We start from the raw sequence: 23,280 nt of genomic DNA on the forward strand, positions 1-23,280 counted from the left end.
AGCAATTATCAAAGTGACCTCAGCACTTCAGCATTCCGTGCAGTTCTTTTATTTTAAATATAAATTTAGAGTATAAATTTAAATGTCCAATTAAGGGACAATTTAGCGTGGCCAATCTACCGACCTGCGCATCTTTTTGGATTGTGGGGGTGAGGCCCACGCAGACATGGGGAGAATGTGTCAACTCTAGCGGACAGTGACCCGGGATCGAACCTGGGTCCTCAGCACCGTGAGGCAGCGGTGCTAACCACTACGCCACCATGCCGCCCGACATTCCGTGCAGTTCTAACATGTAATACATATGATACTGTCTAGATTTTGCTCGCGTGTGCTGATAACCTTTCTACATCTCTATTTACTCTCCCCCTCCCCGTCCCACTCTCTCCATCCCACCCTCCCCTCTCCTTCCCCTGGTCAGGTATAAAGCCATGGGCAACACGGTTTGGGGGTGGCCATGGGAAGCTTTACTGTTGTGCTCGGGAACTGGGTCAAAACCTTTTATTTAACTCTTGAGTTGGCGTTGGCCCCTCCACTTCCACTGGCACCAACTAACAGCCCTCTCCTCACACTGGGCTGGGGAGAAAGGGGACGCAGTGGCACTGTCACCCTCTCCTCACACCGGGCTGGGGAGAAAGGGGACGCAGTGGCACTGTCACCCTCTCCTCACACCGGGCTGGGGAGAAAGGGGACGCAGTGGCACTGTCACCCTCTCCTCACACCGGGCTGGGGAGAAAGGGGACGCAGTGGCACTGTCACCCTCTCCTCACACCGGGCTGGGGAGAAAGGGGACGCTGTGGCACTGTCACCCTCTCCTCACACCGGGCTGGGGAGAAAGGGGACGCAGTGGCACTGTCACCCTCTCCTCACACCGGGCTGGGGAGAAAGGGGACGCAGTGGCACTGTCACCCTCTCCTCACACCGGGCTGGGGAGAAAGGGGACGCAGTGGCACTGTCACCCTCTCCTCACACCGGGCTGGGGAGAAAGGGGACGCTGTGGCACTGTCACCCTCTCCTCACACCGGGCTGGGGAGAAAGGGGACGCTGTGGCACTGTCGCTGGACTAGAAATCCAGAAACCCAGAGTCATGCTCTGGGGTCCAGGTTTCAAATCCCGCCATGGCAGATGGTCAAATCAACAAGAAGTCTAACGATGACCATGAAACCATTGTTGATTGTCGTAAAAACCCATCTGGTTCACTAATGCCCTTTAGGGAAGGGAAGCTATTGTCCACAGAGGTGTGATCTGGCCGACAGTGTGATTGACTCTTAAATGCCTTCAGGGATGACCAATAAATGCTGACCCAGCCAGCGATGCCCACAACACACGAATAAATGATAAAAGAGGCAATGGGCAACTGGGACTTCGGCTGCTGCCAGATTGACAAGCTTCTTGGCCAATCAGCGCTGTGGAAGAGGTGGCCCAGTCTCCAAAGCAGCCAATCAGCTTTGGTAATGATTGGGATCAGGCAGAAGCTTTTCCTGGATTGCATACATCTCTGTTTTAAATCATTTTAAACATCGATACTCACCATTCACTGTCAGATTGGTTCCTTGCCGTACTTGAAATGTGTCGATGTTGAGCTCCACACGGCAGTGATAAACTTTGCTGTCCGCCCGGCTCAGTCGCTCCATCATTATTGAGGCATCATTGTTGCTGAGATTGCCCACGAATCGGATTCGGCTCCCAGCATCCCGCTGCTTCCCACTCTCACACGGTTCACCCTGTGAAGGGTCTGTACCAGGATATGTACATCGGAAAGTTATTTCACGATTCCCTGGGTCAGAGGTGAACCACATCACGGAGCCGGTGATGCTCCGATTAGTGGGTGGGGGGTGGGTGAAACGACACGGCAGGACAGCCGTTCCCCCCTCCCCCACACTCACACCATCCGCCACGGTCATTGTCCAACGATTCAGTGAAAGCCCTGTGCAGAGAGAGAGAGAGAGAATATTAACACAGCACAGGGACAGACATCAGTTAGGCCTGAATAACATTCAGGCTTGGGCTGAAAAGTGGTACGTTCAATTCATTGCATAGAAGTGCCATCCAATAACCATCTCCAACAAGATAGGTCAATAAACAGGGGTCATAAGAACATAAGAACCAGGAGCAGGAGTCGGCCACCTGGCCCCTCGAGCCTGCTCCGCCATTCAATGAGATCATGGCTGATCTTTCGTGGACTCAGCTCCACTTTCCAGCCCGAACACCATAACCCTTTATTCCTTTATCCTTAAAAAAATTGGATGGAATTCCCCCCCCCCCCTCACGCCGGGTGGGAGAATCGCCGGGGCACCGCGCGGGTCCCGCCACCCCGCCCTGGCACGCGCACGGGATTCCTCCCCCCCCCCCCCCCCCCCCCCAAACAGGTGCTGCAAGATTCACGGCTGGTCGCTGGGAGAATCGCCGCTCGCCGTTTGTAATGTGCGGCGGGAACAGCGCGGGAACGCTGGGGGGGGGGGGGTGGTCTGTGGGGGGGGAGGAGGGGGGTTCTTGCAAGGGGGGGAGCCTCAAAAGGGGTCTGGCCCGCGATCCGTGCCCTCCAATCGGCGGGCCGGCCTCTCTGAAGGAGGAACTCCTTTCCTCCGCCGCCCCGGTAGATCCATCCGACATCTTCTTGCGGGGCGGCGGAGGAAAGGAGTTCCTCCTTCAGAGAGGCCGGCCCGCCGACGGGCCAGACCCCGTTTGAGGACCCGCCCCGGTGCAAGAACCCCCCTCCTCCTCCCACAGGCCGCCCCTCCCCCCCTCCCACGTTCCCGCGCTGTTCCCGCCGGCAGCGACCAGGTGTGGACGGCGCCGGCGGGAACCTGTCATGTTGGGGCGGCCGCTCGGCCCATCCGGGCCGGAGAATTGCCGCGCGTGCGCGGGTAACTTCATTTACGTGGCGCCGGCTGTGTCATTTACGCTCCTAGCCCCCTGGTGGTGGGAGAATAGGGGGCTGGGAGCGGCCTCCGACGCCGGAGAGAACTCCGGGACACTTAGGGCGAGATTCTCCGCAAATGCGGAGAATTGTAAAGGCTGCCGTGGGACAGGCCGTGACCCACGGCGGCCTTCACGCCCACTTCCGGGGCCGATTCTCCCCCCCGGGCGGGGCTAGGAGCGCGGCCCCGTGTGTCACAGCGGCGCGGCCTTGACGATGGTCGTCAAGACCGCACGTCAAGGAGGACTTCCGGTGGCGGGAATGATCAGTTAAGCCGCACGTTCGGCGGCTCCCGTGAAGAACGGACTTTGGGGCTCTTTTCAGGGCCCCCAACGGAGCTGCAGCGGCGAACCCCAACGGGGGAAGAAGAGAGGAGTCGGCCCCAACGGTCCCATGGTCCGGACCAGGAGCGGGGCAGGAAAAAATCCGAGGAAAGTGCCTCTGAAAAAACGGGGGCAGGAAGAAAAAATGGCGGCCGGCGAAGGCCTTGAGGAGCTGAGGCAGTGGGCTCAGGAGCAGCAGGCGATTCTGCTGAGCCGCTTCCAGGAGCTGAAGGTGGAGCTGCTGGAGTCCCTGAAGGTAACCAACAGGGAGCTGATGGAGACCCAGACAGCCCAGGGGGCTGCGATCCGGGAGCTGCAGCAGCAGGCCTCCGAAAGGGAGGACGAGGTCGTGGCCATGGTGGGGAAGGTGGAGATGCACGAGGCACTCCATAAAAGATGGCAGGAGCGGTTCGAGGAGCTGGACAACCGGTCGAGGAGGAAGAATTTGCGGATCCTGGGCCTCACGGAGGGGCTGGAGGGGTCGGACCTAGCGGCCTATGTGGTGATTATGTTAAACTCGCTGATGGGGGCTGGGTCCTTCCAGGGGCCCCTGGAGTTAGAGGGGGCCCACAGAATTCTGGCTAGGAGGCCCAAGCCGAACGAGCCGCCGCGGGCGGTGTTGGTGAGGTTTCATCGGTTCGTGGATCGTGAGTGTGTGCTCCGGTGGGCCAAGAAGGAGCGGAGCAGTAAGTGGGAGAACACGGAGGTGCAGATCTTCCAGGACTGGAGTGCGGAGGTGGCGAGGCGGAGGGCCGGGTATAACCGGACGAAGGCGGTGCTCCATAGACGGAGTGTGAAGTTCGGCATGTTGCAGCCGGCGCGTCTGTGGGTCACCTATAAGGATCGGCACCATTATTTTGAGTCCCCGGAGGAGGCGTGGGCCTTTGTGCAGGCCGTGAAATTGGACTCAAACTGAGGGTCTAGGATGGGTGATATTGTATAATATTTTATTTGCATTTGCTTAGTTTAGTGTAAGAATGTCGAACTGTTTTTTCTATAGGGGTTTTTAAGCAGGGGTCGGGTGGACGGGTTCGGGCAGAGGGGTAAACGGGGAGTTCGGGGAACTGGTGGGGGGACTGACAATGGGAGTGGCCCTGGAGGAGGCGGGGCCCGGCAGGGCGAAAGCGCGGGCTTTCTGCGGGTTTCCCGCGCTGTGGGATGGTGGGGGCGGGGCCGGGGCTGAGAAGCGCAGGTAGTTGCTGGTTGGTTTTTTTTCCCACGCAAGAGCAGCGGGAGGGGGGAGGACCCATTGACGGGCACAATGGAGGAGGGACAGTCCCACGTTGAGAGGAGCCGAAGGTAGGGCGGGAGTCGCCGGGGTCAGCAGAAGTTAGCTGGCTCACGGGAGTGCTATGGAGGGAGGGGCGCGGCTAGGAGGGGTCCTGGGGGGGGGTTACCGGGTTGCTGCTGAAACGGTCAGGAAGGAGCTGGAGGACGCAGGGGGTACTGGAGGGGGGGAGTTGCCGCCGTGGGAAACTGACAGAGAGGGGGACGCTGGCCGGTGGTGGGCAAGGGATGGGGTATGGCTAATCGGCAGGGGAGGGGGGCAGGGAGCCCTCGGATCCGGCTGATAACCTGGAATGTGAGGGGGCTGAATGGGCCGGTCAAACGGGCCCGGGTATTTGCGCACTTGAAGGGGCTGAAGGCGGATGTGGCCATGCTCCAAGAGACGCACCTGAAAGTGGCGGACCAGGTTCGGCTGAGGAAGGGATGGGTGGGCCAAGTATTTCACTCAGGGCTGGATGAGAAGAGTAAGGGGGGGTGGCGATCCTGGTGGGAAAGAGGGTGTCGTTTGAGGCGTTAAATGTGGTGGCTGACAGTGGCGGGAGGTATGTGATGGTGAGTGGTAAGCTGCAGGGGGAGCGGGTGGTGTTGGTGAATGTTTACGCCCCAAACTGGGACGATGCGGGATTTATGCGGCGCATGTTGGGCCGCATTCCGGACCTGGAGGTGGGGGGCCTGATCATGGGGGGGGGGGGGGGGGGAGACTTCAACACGGTGCTGGATCCCCCACTGGATCGATCCAGGTCCCGGACGGATAGGAGGCCGGCGGCGGCTAAGGTGTTGAGGGGGTTTATGGACCAGATGGGGGGGGTGGGGGGGGGGGGGGGGGGGGGGGGGGGGTAGATCCCTGGAGGTTTGCGAGGCCAAGGGCCAGGGAGTACTTGTTTTTCTCCCACGTACATAAGGCCTACTTGAGGATCGATTTTTTGTCCTGAGCAGGGGACTGGTTTCGAGGATGGAGGATGCTGAATACTCCGCCATTGCCATTTCAGATCATGCCCCGCACTGGGTGGACCTCGGGCTGGGGGAAGAGAGGGACCAACGTCCGCTCTGCCGCTTGGAGGTGGGGCTGCTGGCAGACGAGGAGGTGGCCGAGAGGGTTCGGGGGTGTATTGAGAGGTACCTTGAGGCCAATGATAACGGGGAGGTTCGAGTGGGGACGGTCTGGGAGGCATTGAAGGCGGTGATAAGGGGGGAATTGATCTCCATCCGAACCCATAGGGAGAAGGGGGAGCAGAGGGAGAGGGAGAGACTGATAGGGGAGATGGTGCAGGTGGATAGGAGATATGCGGAGGCTCCGGAGGAGGGATTGCTGGGGGTGAGGCGTAGCCTTCAGGCCAGATTTGACCTATTGACTACCAGAAAGGCGGAAGCTCAGTGGAGGAAAGCACAGGGGGCGGTGTATGAATACGGGGAGAAGGCGAGCAGGATGCTGGCGCACCAGCTCCGGAAGCGAGATGCGGCCAGGGAGATTGGGGGAGTGATGCATGGAGCTGGGAAGGTGGTGCGGAGGGGGGTAGATGTTAATGGGGTCTTCAGGGACTTCTATGGGGAACTGTACCGGTCTGAACCCCCGGTGGAGGGGGGTGGAATGGGGCGCTTCTTGGACAAGCTGCGATTCCCGAGGGTGGAGGAGGAGCAGGTGGAGGGACTAGGGGTGCCGATCGAGCTGGAGGAGGTGGTCAAAGGGATAGGGAGCATGCAGTCGGGGAAGGTGCCGGGGCCGGATGGGTTTCCGGCGGAATTCTATAAAAAGTATTTGGACCTGTTGGGCCCCCTGTTGGTCCGGACCTTTAACGAGGCAAGGGAGGGGGGGGGGGGGGGGGGGGGGGGGCTTTGCCCCCAACTATGTCACGGGCACTGATTTCCTTGATCCTGAAGCGGGACAAGGACCCTCTGCAGTGCGGATCATATAGGCCGATTTTGCTGCTGAACGCCGACGCTAAGCTGCTGGCAAAGACCCTGGCCACTAGAATAGAGGATTGCGTGCCCGAGGTCATTCATGAGGACCAGACGGGGTTTGTGAAGGGAAGGCAGCTGAACACAAAAGTACGAAGGCTCCTCAATGTTATTATGATGCCGGCTGTGGAAGGGGAGGCGGAGATAGTGGTGGCATTAGATGCGGAGAAGGCCTTCGATAGGGTTGAGTGGGAGTATTTGTGGGAGGTGTTGGAGAGGTTTGGGTTTGGGGAGGGGTTTATCCGGTGGGTGAGGCTGCTCTACGAGGCCCCGATGTAGCCACAAATAGGAGGAGGTCGGAGTACTTTCGGCTGTACCGGGGGACAAGACAGGGGTGCCCCCTGTCCCCCTTGCTCTTCGCGTTGGCAATTGAGCCCCTGGCCATGGCGCTAAGGGAGTCAGGGAACTGGAGGGGCCTGGTGCGGGGTGGGGAGGAGCATCGAGTGTCGCTGTATGCGGACGACCTGTTGCTGTGTGTGGCGGACCTGGTGGGGGGGATGCCGGAGGTGATGAGGATTCTTAGTGAATTCGGGGGGTTTTCGGGGTACAAGTTGAACCTGGGCAAGAATGAGGTGTTTGTGGTGCATCCGGGGGATCAAGAGGAGGGGATTGGTAGGCTCCCACTGAAGCAGGCAGGGAAGAGCTTCAGGTACCTAGGGGTCCAGGTGGCTGGGAGTTGGGGGGGCCCTGCACAAGCTCAACCTCACAAGGTTGGTGGAGCAGATGGAGGAGGAGTTTAAGAGGTGGGATATGTTACCGCTGTCGCTGGCGGGGAGGGTGCAGTCCGTTAAGATGACGGTGCTCCCGAGGTTTTTGTTCCTGTTCCAGTGCCTTCCCATCCTTATCCCGAAGGCCTTTTTTAGGAGGGTCAACAGGAGTATCACGGGATTTGTGTGGGCGCATGGGACTCCGAGGGTTCGAAGAGTGTTCCTGGAACGAGGCAGGGATGGGGGGGGGGGGGGGGGGGGGGGCTGGCGTTGCCCAACCTCTGTGGGTACTATTGGGCTGCCAACGCAGCGATGGTGCGTAAGTGGGTAATGGACGAGGAGGGGGTAGCATGGAAGAGGATGGAGGCGGCGTCTTGTGTGGGCACGAGCTTGGAGGCGCTAGTGACGGCGCCGTTGCCGCTCCCTCCAACGAGGTATACCACAAGCCCGGTGGTGGCGGCTACCCTCACAATTTGGAGGCAATGCAGACGGCATAGGGGAGAAATGGGGGGCTCGATGGAGGTCCCGATACGGGGGAACCATCGGTTTGTTCCAGGGAGCATGGATGGCGGATTTATGGGCTGGCACAGGGCAGGGGTTAGGAGGTTGAGGGACCTGTTTGTGAAGGGGAGGTTCGCGAGCTTGGGGGAGTTAGAGGGGAAGTTTGGGCTCCCCCCAGGGAACATGTTTCGGTACATGCAGGTTAGGGCATTTGCCAGGCGGCAGGTGGAGTGGTTCCCCTTGTTGCCCCCACGTGGGGTACGGGACAGGGTGCTCTCGGGGGTGTGGGTTGGAGGAGGGAGGATTTCGGACATATACCGGGTAATGCAGGAGGTAGACGAGGCCTCGGTGGAGGAACTGAAGAGTAAATGAGAAGAGGAGCTGGGTGAGGAGATTGAGGAGGGGACGTGGGCGACGCCCTGGAGAGAGTGAATTCCTCCTCTTCCTGTGCGAGGCTTAGCCTCATACAGTTCAAGGTGCTGCATAGGGCCCACATGACTGGGTCGACGATGAGTAGGTTTTTCGGGGGAGAGGACAGGTGTGCTAGGTGCTCGGGGAGCCCAGCGAACCACGCCCATATGTTTTGGGCGTGCCCAGCGTTGGGGGAGTTTTGGAAGGGGGTAGCAAGGACGGTGTCGAGGGTGGTGGGAGCCAGGGTCAAGCCAGGCTGGGGACTTGCAATTTTTGGGGTGGCAGTGGAGCCGGGAGTGCAGGAGGCGAAAGAGGCCGGTGTTCTGGCCTTTGCTTCCCTAGTAGCCCAGCGGAGGATCTTGCTCCAATGGAAGGATGCGAGGCCCCCAAGCGTGGAGGCCTGGATCAATGATATGGCGGGGTTCATTAAATTGGAGAGGGTGAAATTTGCCCTGAGGGGATCAGTACAGGGGTTCTTTAGGCGGTGGCAGCCTTTCCTGGACTTCCTGGCGGAACGGTAGGGAAATAGGCCGACAGCAGCAGCAACCCGGGGGGGGGGTGGGGGGGGGGGGGGGGGGGAGAGGGGGGGCTCTTTTGTTTTTCTTTTCCTTTTTCCTTTTGTTTGAAGTTGCTCTTGAAGTTGGGGGGGGTATTGTTCTTGGGGTGTTACTGCGGCTGTTTGTTCATAGAGTTAAGATGTTTATATTTTGTAAAAATTTCAATAAAAATTATTTTTTTAAAAAAGACCGCACGTCAAGCGTCACGCCGGCTGACGCGGCCGATGACGTCAGCCGCGCATGCGTTGGTTGGACAACGCCAACCCGCGCATGCGCAGTTGGCGTCTATCTCCTCAGCTGCCCGGCAAGACGTGGCGGCTTGATCTTGCCGGGCGGCGGAGGGGAAAGAGTGCGTCCGTTTTGGACGCTGCCCCGACAATTGGTGGGCACCGATCGCGGGCCTGTCCCCTCCCGAGCACAGTTGTGGTGCTCCCGTGCCAATCGGGCCTCCAGATGCCCCAAACGGGCATCTGGCGCCCGTTTCACGACAGCAGCAAGCAGGTGTGTTTGCCGGCCGCTCGGCCCATCGGCCTCGGAGAATCGCCGCTCCCCGTAAAAAACGCCCTAATTTTGAGGCTATATCCCCTAGTTCTGCTTTCACCCGCCAGTGGAAACAACTTGCCCGCATCTATCCTATCTATTCCCTTCATAATTTTATATGTTTCTAGAAGATCCCCCTCATCCTTCTAAATTCCAACGAGTACAGTCCCAGTCTACTCAACCTCTCCTCATAATCCAACCCCTTCAGCTCTGGGATTAACCTAGTGAATCTCCTCTGCACACCCTCCAGTGCCAGTACGTCCTTTCTCAGGTAAGGAGACCAAAACTGAACATAATACTCCAGGTGTGGCCTCACTAGCACCTTATACAATTGCATCATAACCTCTCTAGTCTTAAACTCCATCCCTCTAGCAATGAAGGACAAAATTCCATTTGCCTTCTTAATATCGGGTTGCACTGTAAACCAACTTTTTGTGACTCGTGCACAAGGGCAGCCAGGTCTCTCTGCACAGCAGCATGCTTTAATATTTTATCATTTAAATAATAATCCCGTTTGCTGTTATTCCTACCAAAATGGATAACCTCACATTTGGCATCATTGTATTACATCTGCCAGACCCTAGCCCATTCACTTAACCTATCCAAATCCCTCTGCAGACTTCGAGTATCCTCTGCACTTTTCGCTTTACCACTCATCTTAGTGTCATCTGCAAACTTGGACACATTGCCCTTGGTCCCCAACTCCAAATCATCTATGTAAATTGTGAACAATTGTGGGCCCAACACGGATCCCTGACCACTAGCTACTGATTGCCAACCAGAGAAACACCCATTAATCCCCATTCTTTGCTATCTATTAATTAACCAATCCTCTATCCATGCTACTACTTTACCCTTAATGCCATGCATCTTTATCTGATGCAGCAGCCTTTTGTGTGGCACCTTGTCGAAAGCTTTCTGGAAATCCAGATATACCGCATCCATTGGCTCCCCGTTATCTACCGCACTGGTAGTGTCCTCAAAAAATTCCACTAAATTAGTTAGGCATGACCTGCCCTTTATGAACGCATGCTGCGTCTGTCCAATGGGATTATTGCCATCCAGATACCTCGCTATTTCTTCCTTGATGATAGATTCCAGCATCTTCCCAATGACCAAAGTTAAGCTCACTGGCCTATAATTTCCCGCTTTCTGCCAGCCTCCTTTTTTAAATAGTGGTGTCACCAGGAAGCAAAGTACTGTACACACCCCTGTCAGCATCAATGGTGCCGAGGTGAAGATGGTTAGCAGTTTCAAATTCCCAGGGGTGCACATCACCAAAAATCTGTCCTGGTCTACTCACATCGACGCTATCACCAAAAGAGCACAACAGCGCCTATACTTCCTCAGGAAACTAAGGAAATTCGGCATGTCCACATGAACTCTTACCAACTTTTACAGATGCACAATAGAAAGCACCCTATCAGGCTGCATCACAGCCTGGTATGGCAACTGCTCGGCCCAGGACTGCAAGGAACTTCAGAGAGTCGTGAATACCGCCAGTCCATCACACGAACCAGACTCCCATCCATGGACTCCATCTACACCTCCTGCTGCCTGGGGAAAGCGGGCAGCATAATCAAGGATCCCTCCCACCCGGCTTACTCACTTTTCCAACTTCTTCCATCGGGCAGGAGATACAGAAGTCTGAGAACACGCATGAACAGACTCAAAAACAGCTTCTTCCCCGCTGTTACCAGACTCCTAAATGACCCTCTTATTGACTGACCTCATTAACACTACACCCTGTATGCTTCATCCGATGCCAGTGCTTATGTAGTTACATTGTATATCTTGTGTTACCCTATTATGTATTTTCTTGTATTTTCTTGAATTTTGTTTAATTCCCTTTTCTTCCCATGTACTGAATGATCTGTTGAGCTGCATGCAGAAAAATACTTTTCACTGTACCTCGGTACACGTGACAATAAACAAATCCAATCCAATCCAATCCAATCCACGTTTGCTAATTTCCAATCCACTGGGACCACCCCAGAGTCTAGTGAATTTCGGTAAATTATCACTAGTGCATTTGCAATTTCCCTAGCCATCTCTTTTAGCATTCTGGGATGCATTCCATCAGGGCCAGGAGACTTGTCTACCTTTAGCCCCATTAGCTTGCCCATCACTACCTCCTTAGTGATAACAATCCTCTCAAGGTCCTCACCTGTCATAGCCTAATTTCTATCAGTCGCTGGCATGTTATTTGTGTCTTCCACTGTGAAGACTGACCCAAAAAACCTGTTCAGTTCCTCAGCCATTTCCTCTTCTCCCATTATTAAATCTTCCTTCTCATCCTCTAAAGGACCAATATTTACCTTAGCCACTCTTTTTTGTTTTATATATTTGTAGAAAATTTTACTATCTGTTTTTATATTCTGAGCAAGTTTACTCTCATAATCTATCTTACTCTTCTTTATAGCTTTTTTAGTAACTTTCTGTTGCCCCGTAAAAAAGAATCCCAATCCTCTAGTCTCCCACTAATTTTTGCCACTTTGTATGGTTTTTCCTTCAATTTGATACTCTCCCTTATTTCCTCAGATATCCACGGTCGATTTTCCCTCTTTCTACCGTCCTTCCTTCTTGTTGGTGTAAACCTTTGCTGAGCACTGTGAACAATCGTTTGGAAGGTTCTCCACTGTTCCTCAACTGTTTTACCATAAAGTCTTTGCTCCCAGCTTACAGTCATAGATATAAAGTCATTGCTGAAAAGATGAGAGTGCCGTTCAAGACTATTTGTTTCACCCAGAGGGTTTTGGGGGTCTGGAAGGATGGTAGAGGCAGAAACCCTCATCACAATACTTGGATATGACTTTATGTGGTGTAAAGTACACATGCCGAACCGGCAGATAGAATTAGACTGGATAGTTTTCTTTTGCCTGCATGGACATGATTGGCTAAATGGCCTCCTTTCTGCATTGCTAGGTGAGAAGTGAACCATCTTCCTCTGCCAGTCACTCAGCAGGGTACAGTGCTTTAACTGTGAGACGTGGGAGATCCGTGACGCTTCTAACGTTCCGGTCGACTACGTGTGCAGCAAGTGTAACCAATGGCAGCTCCTCACAGACCGTGTGGTTTGGTTGGAGCAGCAGTTGGATGCATTTAGGAGCATGCAGGTGGCGGGAAAGCATCATAGATAGGAGTTATAGAAATGTGGACACACCCAAGGTGCAGGCAGATAGATGGGTGACTGCGAGAAAGGGCAGGCAGTCAGTGCAGGAATCCTCTGTGGCTGTCCCCTCTCTAACAGGTATACCATTTTGAAAACTGCTGAGGGGGGAATAGCCTGCCAGTGGGAAACAACAGCAGCCAGAACAGTGGCACCACAACTGGCTCTGTTGCTCATCAGGGAAGGGCAAAGCGCATGAGAGCGATAGTAATAGGGGACTCTATAGTAAGCGGCACAGATAGGTGCCTCTGTGGATGTGAAAGAGACTCCAGGATGATGTGTTGCCTTCCTGGTGCCAGGGTCAAGCATGTCCCTGAATGAACACAGGACATCCTGAAGGGGGAGGGTGAACAGCCAGAGGTCACAACATATGCAGGAAGAGTGATGAGGTCCTGCAGAAGGAGTTCAGGGCGTTAGGCAGTAAATTCAAAAGCAGGACCTCTTGGGTAGTAATCTCAGGATTATTCCCTGTGCCACGTGCCAGTGAGGTTAGAAATAGGAGGATAGTGCAGCTAAACACGTGGCTAAACTGGTGGTGTAGGAGGGAGGGTTTCAGATTTCTGGACCATTGGGATCTCTTCTGGGTCAGGTGGGACCTGTACAAGAAGGATGGGTTGCATCTAAACTGGAGGGACACTGATATCCTGGCTGGGAGGTTTGCTGGAGTCACTCGGGAGGTTTAAACTAATATGGCAGGGGGGTGGGTACCAGAGCGTTAGCTTAGAAGGTGGAATAACTAAAGGGGAAATAGAGAACAAAAATAATAGAATATCACCCTCAGGCAGAGCAAAAAAGGCAACAAATGTGAGAAGGGAGGTGGTCAATGAAGGATTGAGGGTGTTGTACCTAAATGCGCGCAGTATACGGGGCAAGGTGAATGAGCTTGTTGTGCACATTGAAATTGGCCGTTACAGCATCACAGAGACGTGGCTGTAAGGGGATCAGGGCTGGGATCTAAAGGATATATGTCCTATCAAAAGGACAGCCAGATGGGAAAAGGGGAAAATCAGGTTGGGAGTGGATCCCAAGAAAAGGAATTTGTGGAATGTCTAAGAGATGTTTTTTTGGAGTAGCTTGTGACAGAGCCTACCAGGGAACAGGCAATTCTGGATTTGGTGATGTGTAATGAGTCAGCTCCTGCTTGAAGGCACAAAAAGAGCTCTTTTTAGCCAATAAGAACATAAGAACTAGGAGCAGGAGTCGGCCATCTGGCCCCTCGAGCCTGCTCCGCCATTCAATGAGATCATGGCTGATCTTTTGTGGGCTCAGCTCCACTTTCCGGCCCGAACACCATAACCCTTAATTCCTTTATTCTTCAAAAAACTATCTATCTTTACCTTAAAAACATGTAATGAAGGAGCCTCAACTGCTTCACTGGGCAAGGAATTCCATAGATTCACAACCCTTTGGGTGAAGAAGTTCCTCCTAAACTCAGTCCTAAATCTACTTCCCCTTATTTTGAGACTATGCCCCCTAGTTCTGCTTTCACCCACCAGTGGAAACAACCTGCTGGCATCTATCCTATCTATTCCCTTCATAATGTTATATGTTTCTATAAGATCCCCCTTCATCCTAAATTCGAATGAGTACAGTCCCAGTCTACTCAACCTCTCCTCGTAATCCAACCCCTTCAGCTCTGGGATTAACCTAGTGAATCTCCTCTGCACACCCTCCAGTGCCAGTACGTCCTTTCTCAAGTAGGGAGACCAAAACTGAACACAATACTCCAGGTGTGGCCTCACTAACACCTTATACAATTGCAACATAACCTCCCTAGTCTTAAACTCCATCCCTCTAGCAATGAAGGACAAAATTCCATTTGCCTTCTTAATCACCTGTTCCACCTGTAAACCAGCTTTCTGTGACTCATGCACTAGCACACCCAGGTCTCTCTGCACAGCAGCATGCTTTAATATGTTATCATTTAAATAATAAGCCCGTTTGCTGTTATTCCTACCAAAATGGATAACCTCACATTTGTCAACATTGTATTCCATTTGCCAGACCCTAGCCCATTCGCTTAACCTATCCAAATCCCTCTGCAGACTTATAGTATCCTCTGCACTTTTCGCTTTACCACTCATCTTAGTGTCATCTGCAAACTTGGACACATTGCCCTTGGTCCCCAACTCCAAATCATCTATGTAAATTGTGAACAATTGTGGGCCCAACACGGATCCCTGAGGGACACCACTAGCTACTGATTGCCAACCAGAGAAACACCCATTAATCCCCAGTCTTTGCTTTCTATTAATTAACCAATCCTCTATCCATGCTACTACTTTACCCTTAATGCCATGCATCTTTATCTTATGCAGCAACTGGGTGGAATTGTGATGAAAAGGCGTAGGTGAATGTTGGAGGAGGAGTTTCCCCCGGGAATGGTATGTCTGCTCGTTTGCAAACCCAGCAGAAAACAGTGAGAGACCTGGCTAAAGGGTTGGAAGAAACCTATGCTGCAGCAGTTACTGTAAACATGCAGGTGGGAGAAGGGTTGATGCAAGCTGGAAGTCCCCAGATGGAGTTGATGGCTTTTATTGAGGTGAAATTCTAGCAGCAGAGGGAGGAAATGCGACAGGATCGCTCGAAGGCCATGGAAGGAGCTGTGGCACTCTGGAAGAGTTCTCTGGAACGGGTGCAGAAGTGTTTGGAGGTGCAGGGGTCGCGGATTCGGGAGATCGAAGCAGTGATCTCAGACCACAGCGATCGTGTGGTGGCTCTGGGGGTGGAGGTGGGGCTCCGAGGGGGACCTCTGTAAAATGTTGAAGGCAGAGCCTGTGTGGCTGCCTGAAGGAGTGGAAGGTGTGAGTGCAATGAGGTACATCTCGAAGATGCTGATGGGCTGGTGGCAGTAGGGTTTCTAGATTAGGCCCCTGAAGTGGACCGAGCACAGAGGTCCCTGAGGCAGAAGCTTCGAGTTGGGAGCCGCCGCGGTATCGGGAGACTCCACAAATTTGTGGAGAAAGAGCAGATTTTGCGATGGGCCAGAGAGAAGCATACCTGCGACTGGGAGGGGAATAAGGGCCGAATTTATCAGGACATTGGAGCCGGGTTGACAAAGCGGCAGGCAGGCTTCAATAAGCAGGGCCGGCTCAAGGCACCGGCAACTCGGGCAGTCGCCCGGGGCGCCATGTGCTGGGGGGCGCCAGAGGCTCGGGTCCCGCGCATGCGCAGTTGGGCCGGTACCAACCAGCGCATGCGCGGTGGCCGCCCTCCCCCAAGGTGCCCCCCCCCGGTCCGCCCCCCCTCGGGTCCGCCCCCCCCCTCGGCTCTGCCCCGCCCCCCCTCGGCCCCGCTCCGCCCCCCCCTCGGCCCCGCTCCGCCCCCCCCTCGGCCCCGCTCCGCCCCCCCCCCCTCGGCCCCGCTCCGCCACCCCCTCGGCCCCCCGCCTCGCCCCCCCCCCTCGGCCCCCCCTTGGCCCCGCCCCCCCACCCCTCGGCCCCGCCCCCCCCCCTCGGCCCCCCCCACCCCTCGGCCCCGCCCCCACCCCTCAGCCCCCACCCCCCCCACCCCTCGGCCCCGCCCCCCCAAGGGCGCCGAAGTTCAGCTTGCCGGGGCGCCAGCAACCCTAGGGCCGGCGCTGTCAATAAGGCCCAGGCGGTGATGGGCTCAGGTACTACCCGGCAAAATTATGGGTGACGTTTGGAGGCCGGGAGTATTATTTTGAGACCCCAGGAGCGGCCGAAGACTTCATAAACTGGGGGAGAACTGAGCGGACAATGCTTGGGAACCAGGGTGCTGCCACTTTGGAATGGTCGGGAGCATGTTTGAAGTGGGGGCAGGGATTGGGGGATTTCTGTCTTTTTTGGGGGGTGGTTTGCACTTTCTTGTTGGAATTGTAAGGGGTTATGGGAGTGAAAATGTTATGTGAGGAAAGATGTTCCCGTCCCCCCCCCCCCCTCCTGTTTTATGGGACTGTTTGTGTTTAACATTTGTTTGTTTTTGGAGAAGGCTACCTGGAGTTCAGGAGAAGTCTTTGTTTGGGTGGGGGAGGGAGAGGTGAACAGGGAGCCTTCCTCCTTGAGCTGAGGGGTGGGCGGGGAGAAGGGGAGGTCACTGGGAGGTGTATTTGGGCAGGGGCAGCCACGCTAGCAGGTGATGCTGGTGAACGGAAGTGAGGTGGTGGGGGGGGGTTAGGCCGAGAAGGGTGGCAGGGTTGGCGGACGAGAGGTTGCTGTGGCGTAGCAGGGTGAGCGACGACATGGTCAGGGGCGGAGAAAGGGGCCATCTGGGATGGGCTAGGTATAGGGTGGAATTAAGGGGGCAGGAGTTAAATGGTGACAGACGGCAGAGGGGATTGGAGGCGTAAGCCTCCGGTAAGGCTGGTAACGTGGAACTTCCGGGGACTGAATGGACCGGTTAAAAGGTCGCGGGGTGGTCTTTCTGCAGGATAGGCACCTCCATGTGAAGGACCAAGTTAGGTTAAGGAAGGGGTGGGTCGGGCAGGTTTTTCACTCAGAGTTTGATTCGATATCGAGGGGAGTGGCAAAGGAGGGGAGGGATCTGGGTGGGAGATATGTGATTGTGAGTGGGCTATTGGAAGGGGCACCTGTAGTGTTGGTAAATGTGTATGCCTCAAATTGGGATGGTGTGGGTTTTATGAGGGGGTTGTTGGCAGCGAACCCGGATTTAGCCACATACCAGTTGATCATGGGAGGAGATTTTAACTGTGTCCTGGAGCCGAGGGTGGGTAGGTCGAGCCCCAGGTCGATGGGTAGGGTACGAACGGCAAGAGAGCTGGGGGGGTTTATGGAGAGGATGGGTATGGTGGATCCATGGCGCTTTTCTGAAAGTGGGAAGGGAGCATTCCTTCCTTTCACACGTCTCTTAGATTCGGTTTAGATCGGGACGGGAGCAGAGGCCAGAGTGGGGGTTTGACTCGGGGTTGTTGGCGGATGGAGGTTTTTGTGATAAGGTGCGGGTGGAGTAGAATCAGAATGGGGAGGTGTTGGCGGCCATTTTGTAGGAAGCACTGAAGGCAGCGGTCCGGGGGGGGGGAAATTGTTTCGTTTATGACTCGTGCGGATAGGGAAAGGAGGGCGGAACATGACCTTCTAGTGAGCGAGATAGTGGAGGTGGACAGGGAATATTCGAGGGTGCCCACCGTGGAGGGATTGGCGAGGAGGAAAAAGTTGTGGGGGCAGTTTGACAGGCTGACAACGCGGAGGGCAGTAGGCCAACTGCGTAGGGACAAGAGGGGTGCAATACGAGTATGGGGAGAAGGCGAGCCGCATGCTGGCGCACCAGCTACGGAGGCAGGCTGCGTCCAGGGAAATATTGAAGATACGGACTGGGGCTGGGGATGTGGTGCCAGAGCCAGGGAAGGTACATGGCGCATTCAGGGAGTACTACCAGGGACAGTACGAGGCAGACCTGGGGGAGAGGAGGGGGATATGGGGCGGTTTCTGGGCGAGCTGGAATTTCCCCAGGTGGAGGAAGCGCTGGAGGAGCCCCTGGGGTTCAGGCAGGTGCTGAATAGTATCAGGGGTATGAAGCCGGGGAAGGCCCCTGGGCCGGATGGGTACCCGGCAGAATTTTATAAGGAATTTGCGACGGACCTGGCACCACATCTGTTTGGGGGCGTTTAATGAAGCACTGGAGAAGGGGGAGTTGCCAAAGACAATGAAGCAGGTAGTAATCACACTAATCCCGGGGGAATGTGGGCCAGATCACTATTGAACACGGATGTGAAGGTATTGGCTAAGTTGTTGGCGGGGTGGGTGGAGGATTGTGTCCCAGGGGTGGTTGCAGAAGATCAAACAGGCTTCGTAAAGGGCAGGCAGCTCACAGTAATATAAGACGACTGTTAAATGTGGTGATGAATCCGTCGGGGGCTGTGGTACCGGAGGTGGTGGTGTCCATGGACGCGGAGAAGGTATTTGATCGGGTGGAGTGGTGGTACAGTTCGAAGTTTTGGGAAGGTTTGGGTTTGGGCTGAGATTTGTGGCATAGGTGTGGTTGCTGTGTGTGGCACCAAGAACGAGGGTGAGGACGAATGATATGAGCTCACAAAGCTTTGACTTACACAGGGGTATGAGGCAGGGGTGCCCGCTGTCGCCGCTGCTGTTTGCGCTGCCCATAGAGCCATTGGCGATGGCTCTCAGGGGGTCGGCGGAGTGGCGGGGGATTATGAAGGGATAGAGGGAGCATCGGGCGTCGCTCTGTGCCGATGACCTCCTGCTATATGTTTGGATCCGTTGGAGAGTATGGGAAGGATTATGAGCCTGTTGGGGAGGTTTGGAGGTTTGGGGTACAAGCTAAATGTCGGGAAAAGCGGTGACTGAGCTGGGGGAGGGGCCAAATTGGGGGGCGTTGCCATTTACAGTAGCGAGGGATAGGTTTAGGTAGTTGGGGATTTAGGTAGTGAGGGAATGGACGGGGCTCCATAAATGGAACTTAACGAAGCTGGTGGAGGACGCCAGGGAGGATCTTAGGAGGTGGGATACACGGCACTTAACGCTGGCGGGGAGGGTCCAAGTGATAAAAATGAATAGTCTGCCGAGGTTCTTGTTTATCTTTCAGGCTCTCCCGATCTTTATACTCAAGGCCTTTTTTTGGAAAGTGAACATGATCATTTCTGACTTTGTACGGGCGGGGAAGGTGCCTCGGGTGAGGGGGACCCAGCAGGGGGGATGGCTATGCTGAACTTGCTTCATTATTATTGGGCGGCAAATGTGGACAAGGTGCGGCAGTGGTGGGAAGGAGAAGGGGTAGAGTGGGTTAGGATGGAGGAGGAATCTTGTAAGGGGTCTAGTTTGAGGGCTATGGTGACGGCAGCATTGCCAATGGCTCCGAGTAGGTATTCAGGGAGCCCAGTGGTGCAGGCCACGGTGAAGATATGGAATCAGCTGAGGAGGCATTTTAGGCTGGAAGGGATGTCGGTGCTCAGGCCGCTGTGCGTGAATCATGAGTTTGAGCCGGGGTGGGGCGGGGTGGGGGATGGATAGTGTGTACAGGAGGTGGAGGGAAGTGGGGCTGGTCAAGGTGAGGGATCTGTATTTGGATTTGCCAGTCTGGAGGAGCTACGGGAGAGGGTAGAGCTCCCGAGGGGGAGTGAGTTCAGGTATCTGCAGGTTAGGGACTTTGTGCAAAGGGTCTGGAGGGGGTTCCCTAGGTTGCCAGGATACACCCTGCTGGAACGACTGCTGCTCCCGGATGTGGAAGGGGAGGGAAGAATTGGGGATATATATAAATGGCTGGGAGAGCAGGGAGGTGAGCAGGTGGTGAAGAGCAAGAAGAAATGGGAAGCGGAGTTGGGAGAGGAGATCAATTGGGGAATATGGAGTGAGGCACTGCGTAGGGTAAACGGGACCTCCTCTTGTGCAAGGATGAGCCTGATACAGTTTAAGGTGGTGCACAGGGTGCATATGACTAGGGCGAGAAGGAGTGGGTTCTTTCAGGGGGCAGCAGATGAATGTGAGAGGTGTGGGCTGGGGGCCAGCGAATCATGCGCTTATGTTTTGGAATTGCAAAAAATTGGGAAGATTCTGGGCGGGATCGTTCGCGGTCTTAGCCAGGATAGTGGAGGAGGGGGTGGACCCGGACCCTTTGGTGGTGATATTTGGGGTTTCAGAGAAGCCGGAGCTCATGGAGAGGAGGAAGGCCGATGTTGTGACCTTCGCCTCTCTGATTGCACAGCGGCAAATTTTGCTGGAGTGGCGCTCTGCATCGCCACCGGGGGTAGCAGCATGGTTGACTGACCTGTACGACTTCCTGCGGTTGGAGGAGATAAAGGATGAGTTAAGGAGCTCAGCAGGGGGGGGGTTTGAGAAAAGGTGGGGGATGTTTGTGACCGTGTTTGAGGAGCTGATCGTTGCGGGGGTTAGGGGGGTGTGCGGGGAGGGGGGGGTGTGCGGGGAGGGGGGGTGGGCGGTGGAAAGGGTAACATTTTGTAGACTATATAGTTGATTGCTGGGAAGTATGTTTCCCGGGTGTTCGTGTGTTGTAACCTGTTTTGATACATGTTGGTAATAAAATATATTTTTTAAAAAGCAGCGCCACAGGAAACTGCACAAACCTCAGGGCGGCCAAGGTGAGTAGCCAGCAACCCCCGTCCCAAATACCCGTAACCCCCCTCTCTCTCCCCCCTACCCCTGGAGGGTGACCAGACTCCACCCTCACCACATGACAGACCCCAGACTGGCCGGATGCCCTGGCCACAAAGGACACCAGCTACCCACCCCCTGGGCTGCATGCGTCCGTCTGCCGAACACTGTACGCTTTCTGTATCCCCGTTATCCCCCCCCCCCCCCCCCACCCCCAGTAGAAGGCGGTGAACAACCGCCGGGAGAAGGAAAGGACCCTGGAGGGGGGGGGGGGGGCAGACCTGCGGCCCCTCACTGCAGCGGAGCGCCAGGCTCTGGCCTGGTTGATGGGCCCAGGATCAGGACGGTCACCGAGGCAGTGATGGCATCGGGCGAGTACGTGAGACCCTGAGTTGCAGTTCCCCATGGAACGTGTGTCACCACCGCTGCCCCCACCACCCCCCATCAACAGACCACCCCCACACATCCCCGCTTCACTCCCACATCCCACCTCCACCACCTCTATCCCAAAGCCCCACTCAGCACCATGCCTCCTCCACCACCCCCACCAACCCCTCCCGTCCCGTGACAGGGCTGCCGTGTACCAGAGCCACCTGGACATTGCAGCAGCGCTCAGTCGCGGTGGGTCATGGTTGAGGGCTTCGGCGGCATTGCCCTGCTGCTGGCTGGCCTCAGCCAGGCACCAAGAGGTGGCACAGTCACTGACTGATGTGGCACAGACCCAGAGAGAGGTGGTCCACTGCGCTGTGCTCCATGGCCACGAGCATTGAGACTCTGGTTGAGATGAGAGCGGGCCTCCAGGACTGGCAGCCAGGTGGCAGGATTGCCTCAGGGGTTAGCTCCGCTTGCACCCCCCTCCCAAGGAGTAGCCCAGGCCCCCGAGGGAGTAGGTGGTGATGGGGCCCGTGCCGGTGACCCTGCAGGGGAGGTGCCTGCAGCATAGTGGTTAGCACAGTGGTTATTCACAGCTCCAGGTTCAATTCCCGGCTTGGGTCACCGTCTGTGCGGAGTCTGCACGTTCTTCCCGTATCTGTGTGGGTTTCCTCCGGGTGCTCCGGTTTCCTCCCACAGTCCAAAGATGTCCAGGTTAGGTGGATTGGCCATGATAAATTGCCCTTAGTGTCCAAAAAGGTTAGGAGGGGTTACGGGGATAGGGTGGAGGAGTGGGGCTCAAGTAGGCTGCTCTTTCCAAGGGCTGGTGCAGACTCGATGGGCTGAGTGGCCTCTTTCTGCACTGTAAATTCTATGATACACCACAGAGGGGATGTTGGGGGTGGGCTTGGGCCAGGGTCTCCAGCTTGCCACTCTGGTGCATCACCCCCATCTCTCTATACCGCACCCCCCCGCTCCCCTTGCCTTCCCCACCACCATCCGCATCTCCACCATCCCAAGGGTTGGGTGGGACCGTGTGATGGAACGGCCAGCTTGCAGGCAAGAATAACCCAGGGGGACGGTGGAAAGGGCTACCGGGGCAGGAGCCATTGTCAAACGGCGTGGAGCACCAGAGCCCGTCGCAGAGCGGGTTGTCATCGTTCTCCGTCCCGTTGATCATACCCGCTGTTCCTGCCAACCCAGGGCCCGCACCCCATAGTGTGGCAGGTCGGGATCACGGAGGGTGTTGCAAGGGAGGGTGGGAGGTGGCACAGGGAGGGTGGCCATGGGAGGGGGTGATCGGCTGTGGGAGGGGCGGGATGGCCGTGTCGCTGGCACAGGGTGCTCAGGTCAGTGCAATCCAGCTCCTCTACCACCAGGTGGAGCTTTTCTCTCCCTTTGCAAATACTGCGGCTTCCTTCCTGAATAAACGCAGTTTTCACCCCCTTATGCTCTACACAGGAAACGTGGCTGCACTTTAAGGAATGTTCTCAGTTTAAGCTTCAATTTGAGCCCTTTCCAGCCCCTGAGACAGAGTTAGAATGTTATAGAACTGCGGGTAATGGCTTGCACATTCTCGTTCTAGAGGTCTCTTGCACAGGCCTTGCTTCTTCCTGTGTCTTTTAAACCTGAGAGCCTCCACAGGCCAGACTGGCCGCTTCTAAAATCGCCAGGCAGGGTGAGCAGGTAAAGAGAGTGCCTTGCAGCTGCGACCTGGCTGAATCCTTTTCAAAACAATCTTGTTAAGTCCAATGGCGGACTGGCCAGGGTGTCAGCTTGCCCGATGGCAAGTGGGCCCCTGATGAAGTGGGCCCCCTATGTCAAATAAAAATGCAATAAAGAAACAAACACAGACAACTGTTTTAGTAATAAAAAGGAATAAGAAAAAAAAGAGAACAGGACACAAATAAGCAGTGCATGAAAAGGAACGAAGCAGGGGAGGTAGTGGAAGGATGTGGAATAGGGGGGGCCGGGTCGGGCATAATTAAGGAAATTCCATGTTTTCAGCAAGAGTGTGTGAATTTAAAGATAAAGTTACAATTCGTGATTTGAGATGGTCGGCAACTTCAAAGGATATCAAGCAGTAGTCTTGGTTCAGCCGGTACATCGGTGAATCTCTGAAGGGCCCTTAAAAATTATAATTAATTAGATAAATAAATCTCCAACTTCTTTCCTGAGATTTGTATTCTAACTTAATAAAATATAATTGTTTTTAAGAAGAGCAACAACCAAATAAAAATGCAATAAAGAAACAAACAAATAATCACTCAGTGTATGAAGGAACGAAGCAGTGTTAAACGGATGTGAAAAGGAGTGAGGGGGGGAGGGGTTCACCCGGGTCGGACATAGTTGGAAATCCACGTTTTCAGCAAGAGTGTGTGAATTTAAAGATAAAGTTACAGTTCGTGATTTGAGATGGTCGGCAACTTGAAAGGATATCAAGCAGTACATAGGGTCGTAAGGTCACCGAAAAGGAGAAGCGGTACCTTTGACCG

At 55.1% G+C, this 23,280-nt stretch overlaps 1 protein-coding gene across 1 annotated transcript in view; it reads right to left on the reverse strand.

The window, feature by feature from the left end:
• The window catches only part of LOC119970764, a 53,023-nt gene that overhangs the window by 20,040 nt on the left and 9,703 nt on the right, over positions 1-23,280 (reverse strand). Inside the window, exon 2 of the mRNA XM_038805912.1 lies at positions 1,529-1,924. Within this exon, the coding sequence (XP_038661840.1) occupies positions 1,529-1,924 (396 nt within the window). The remainder of the gene's footprint in view (positions 1-1,528; positions 1,925-23,280) is intronic.

Source organism: Scyliorhinus canicula, chromosome 8 (assembly GCF_902713615.1).
Source record: "Scyliorhinus canicula chromosome 8, sScyCan1.1, whole genome shotgun sequence".
NCBI lineage: Eukaryota > Metazoa > Chordata > Chondrichthyes > Carcharhiniformes > Scyliorhinidae > Scyliorhinus > Scyliorhinus canicula.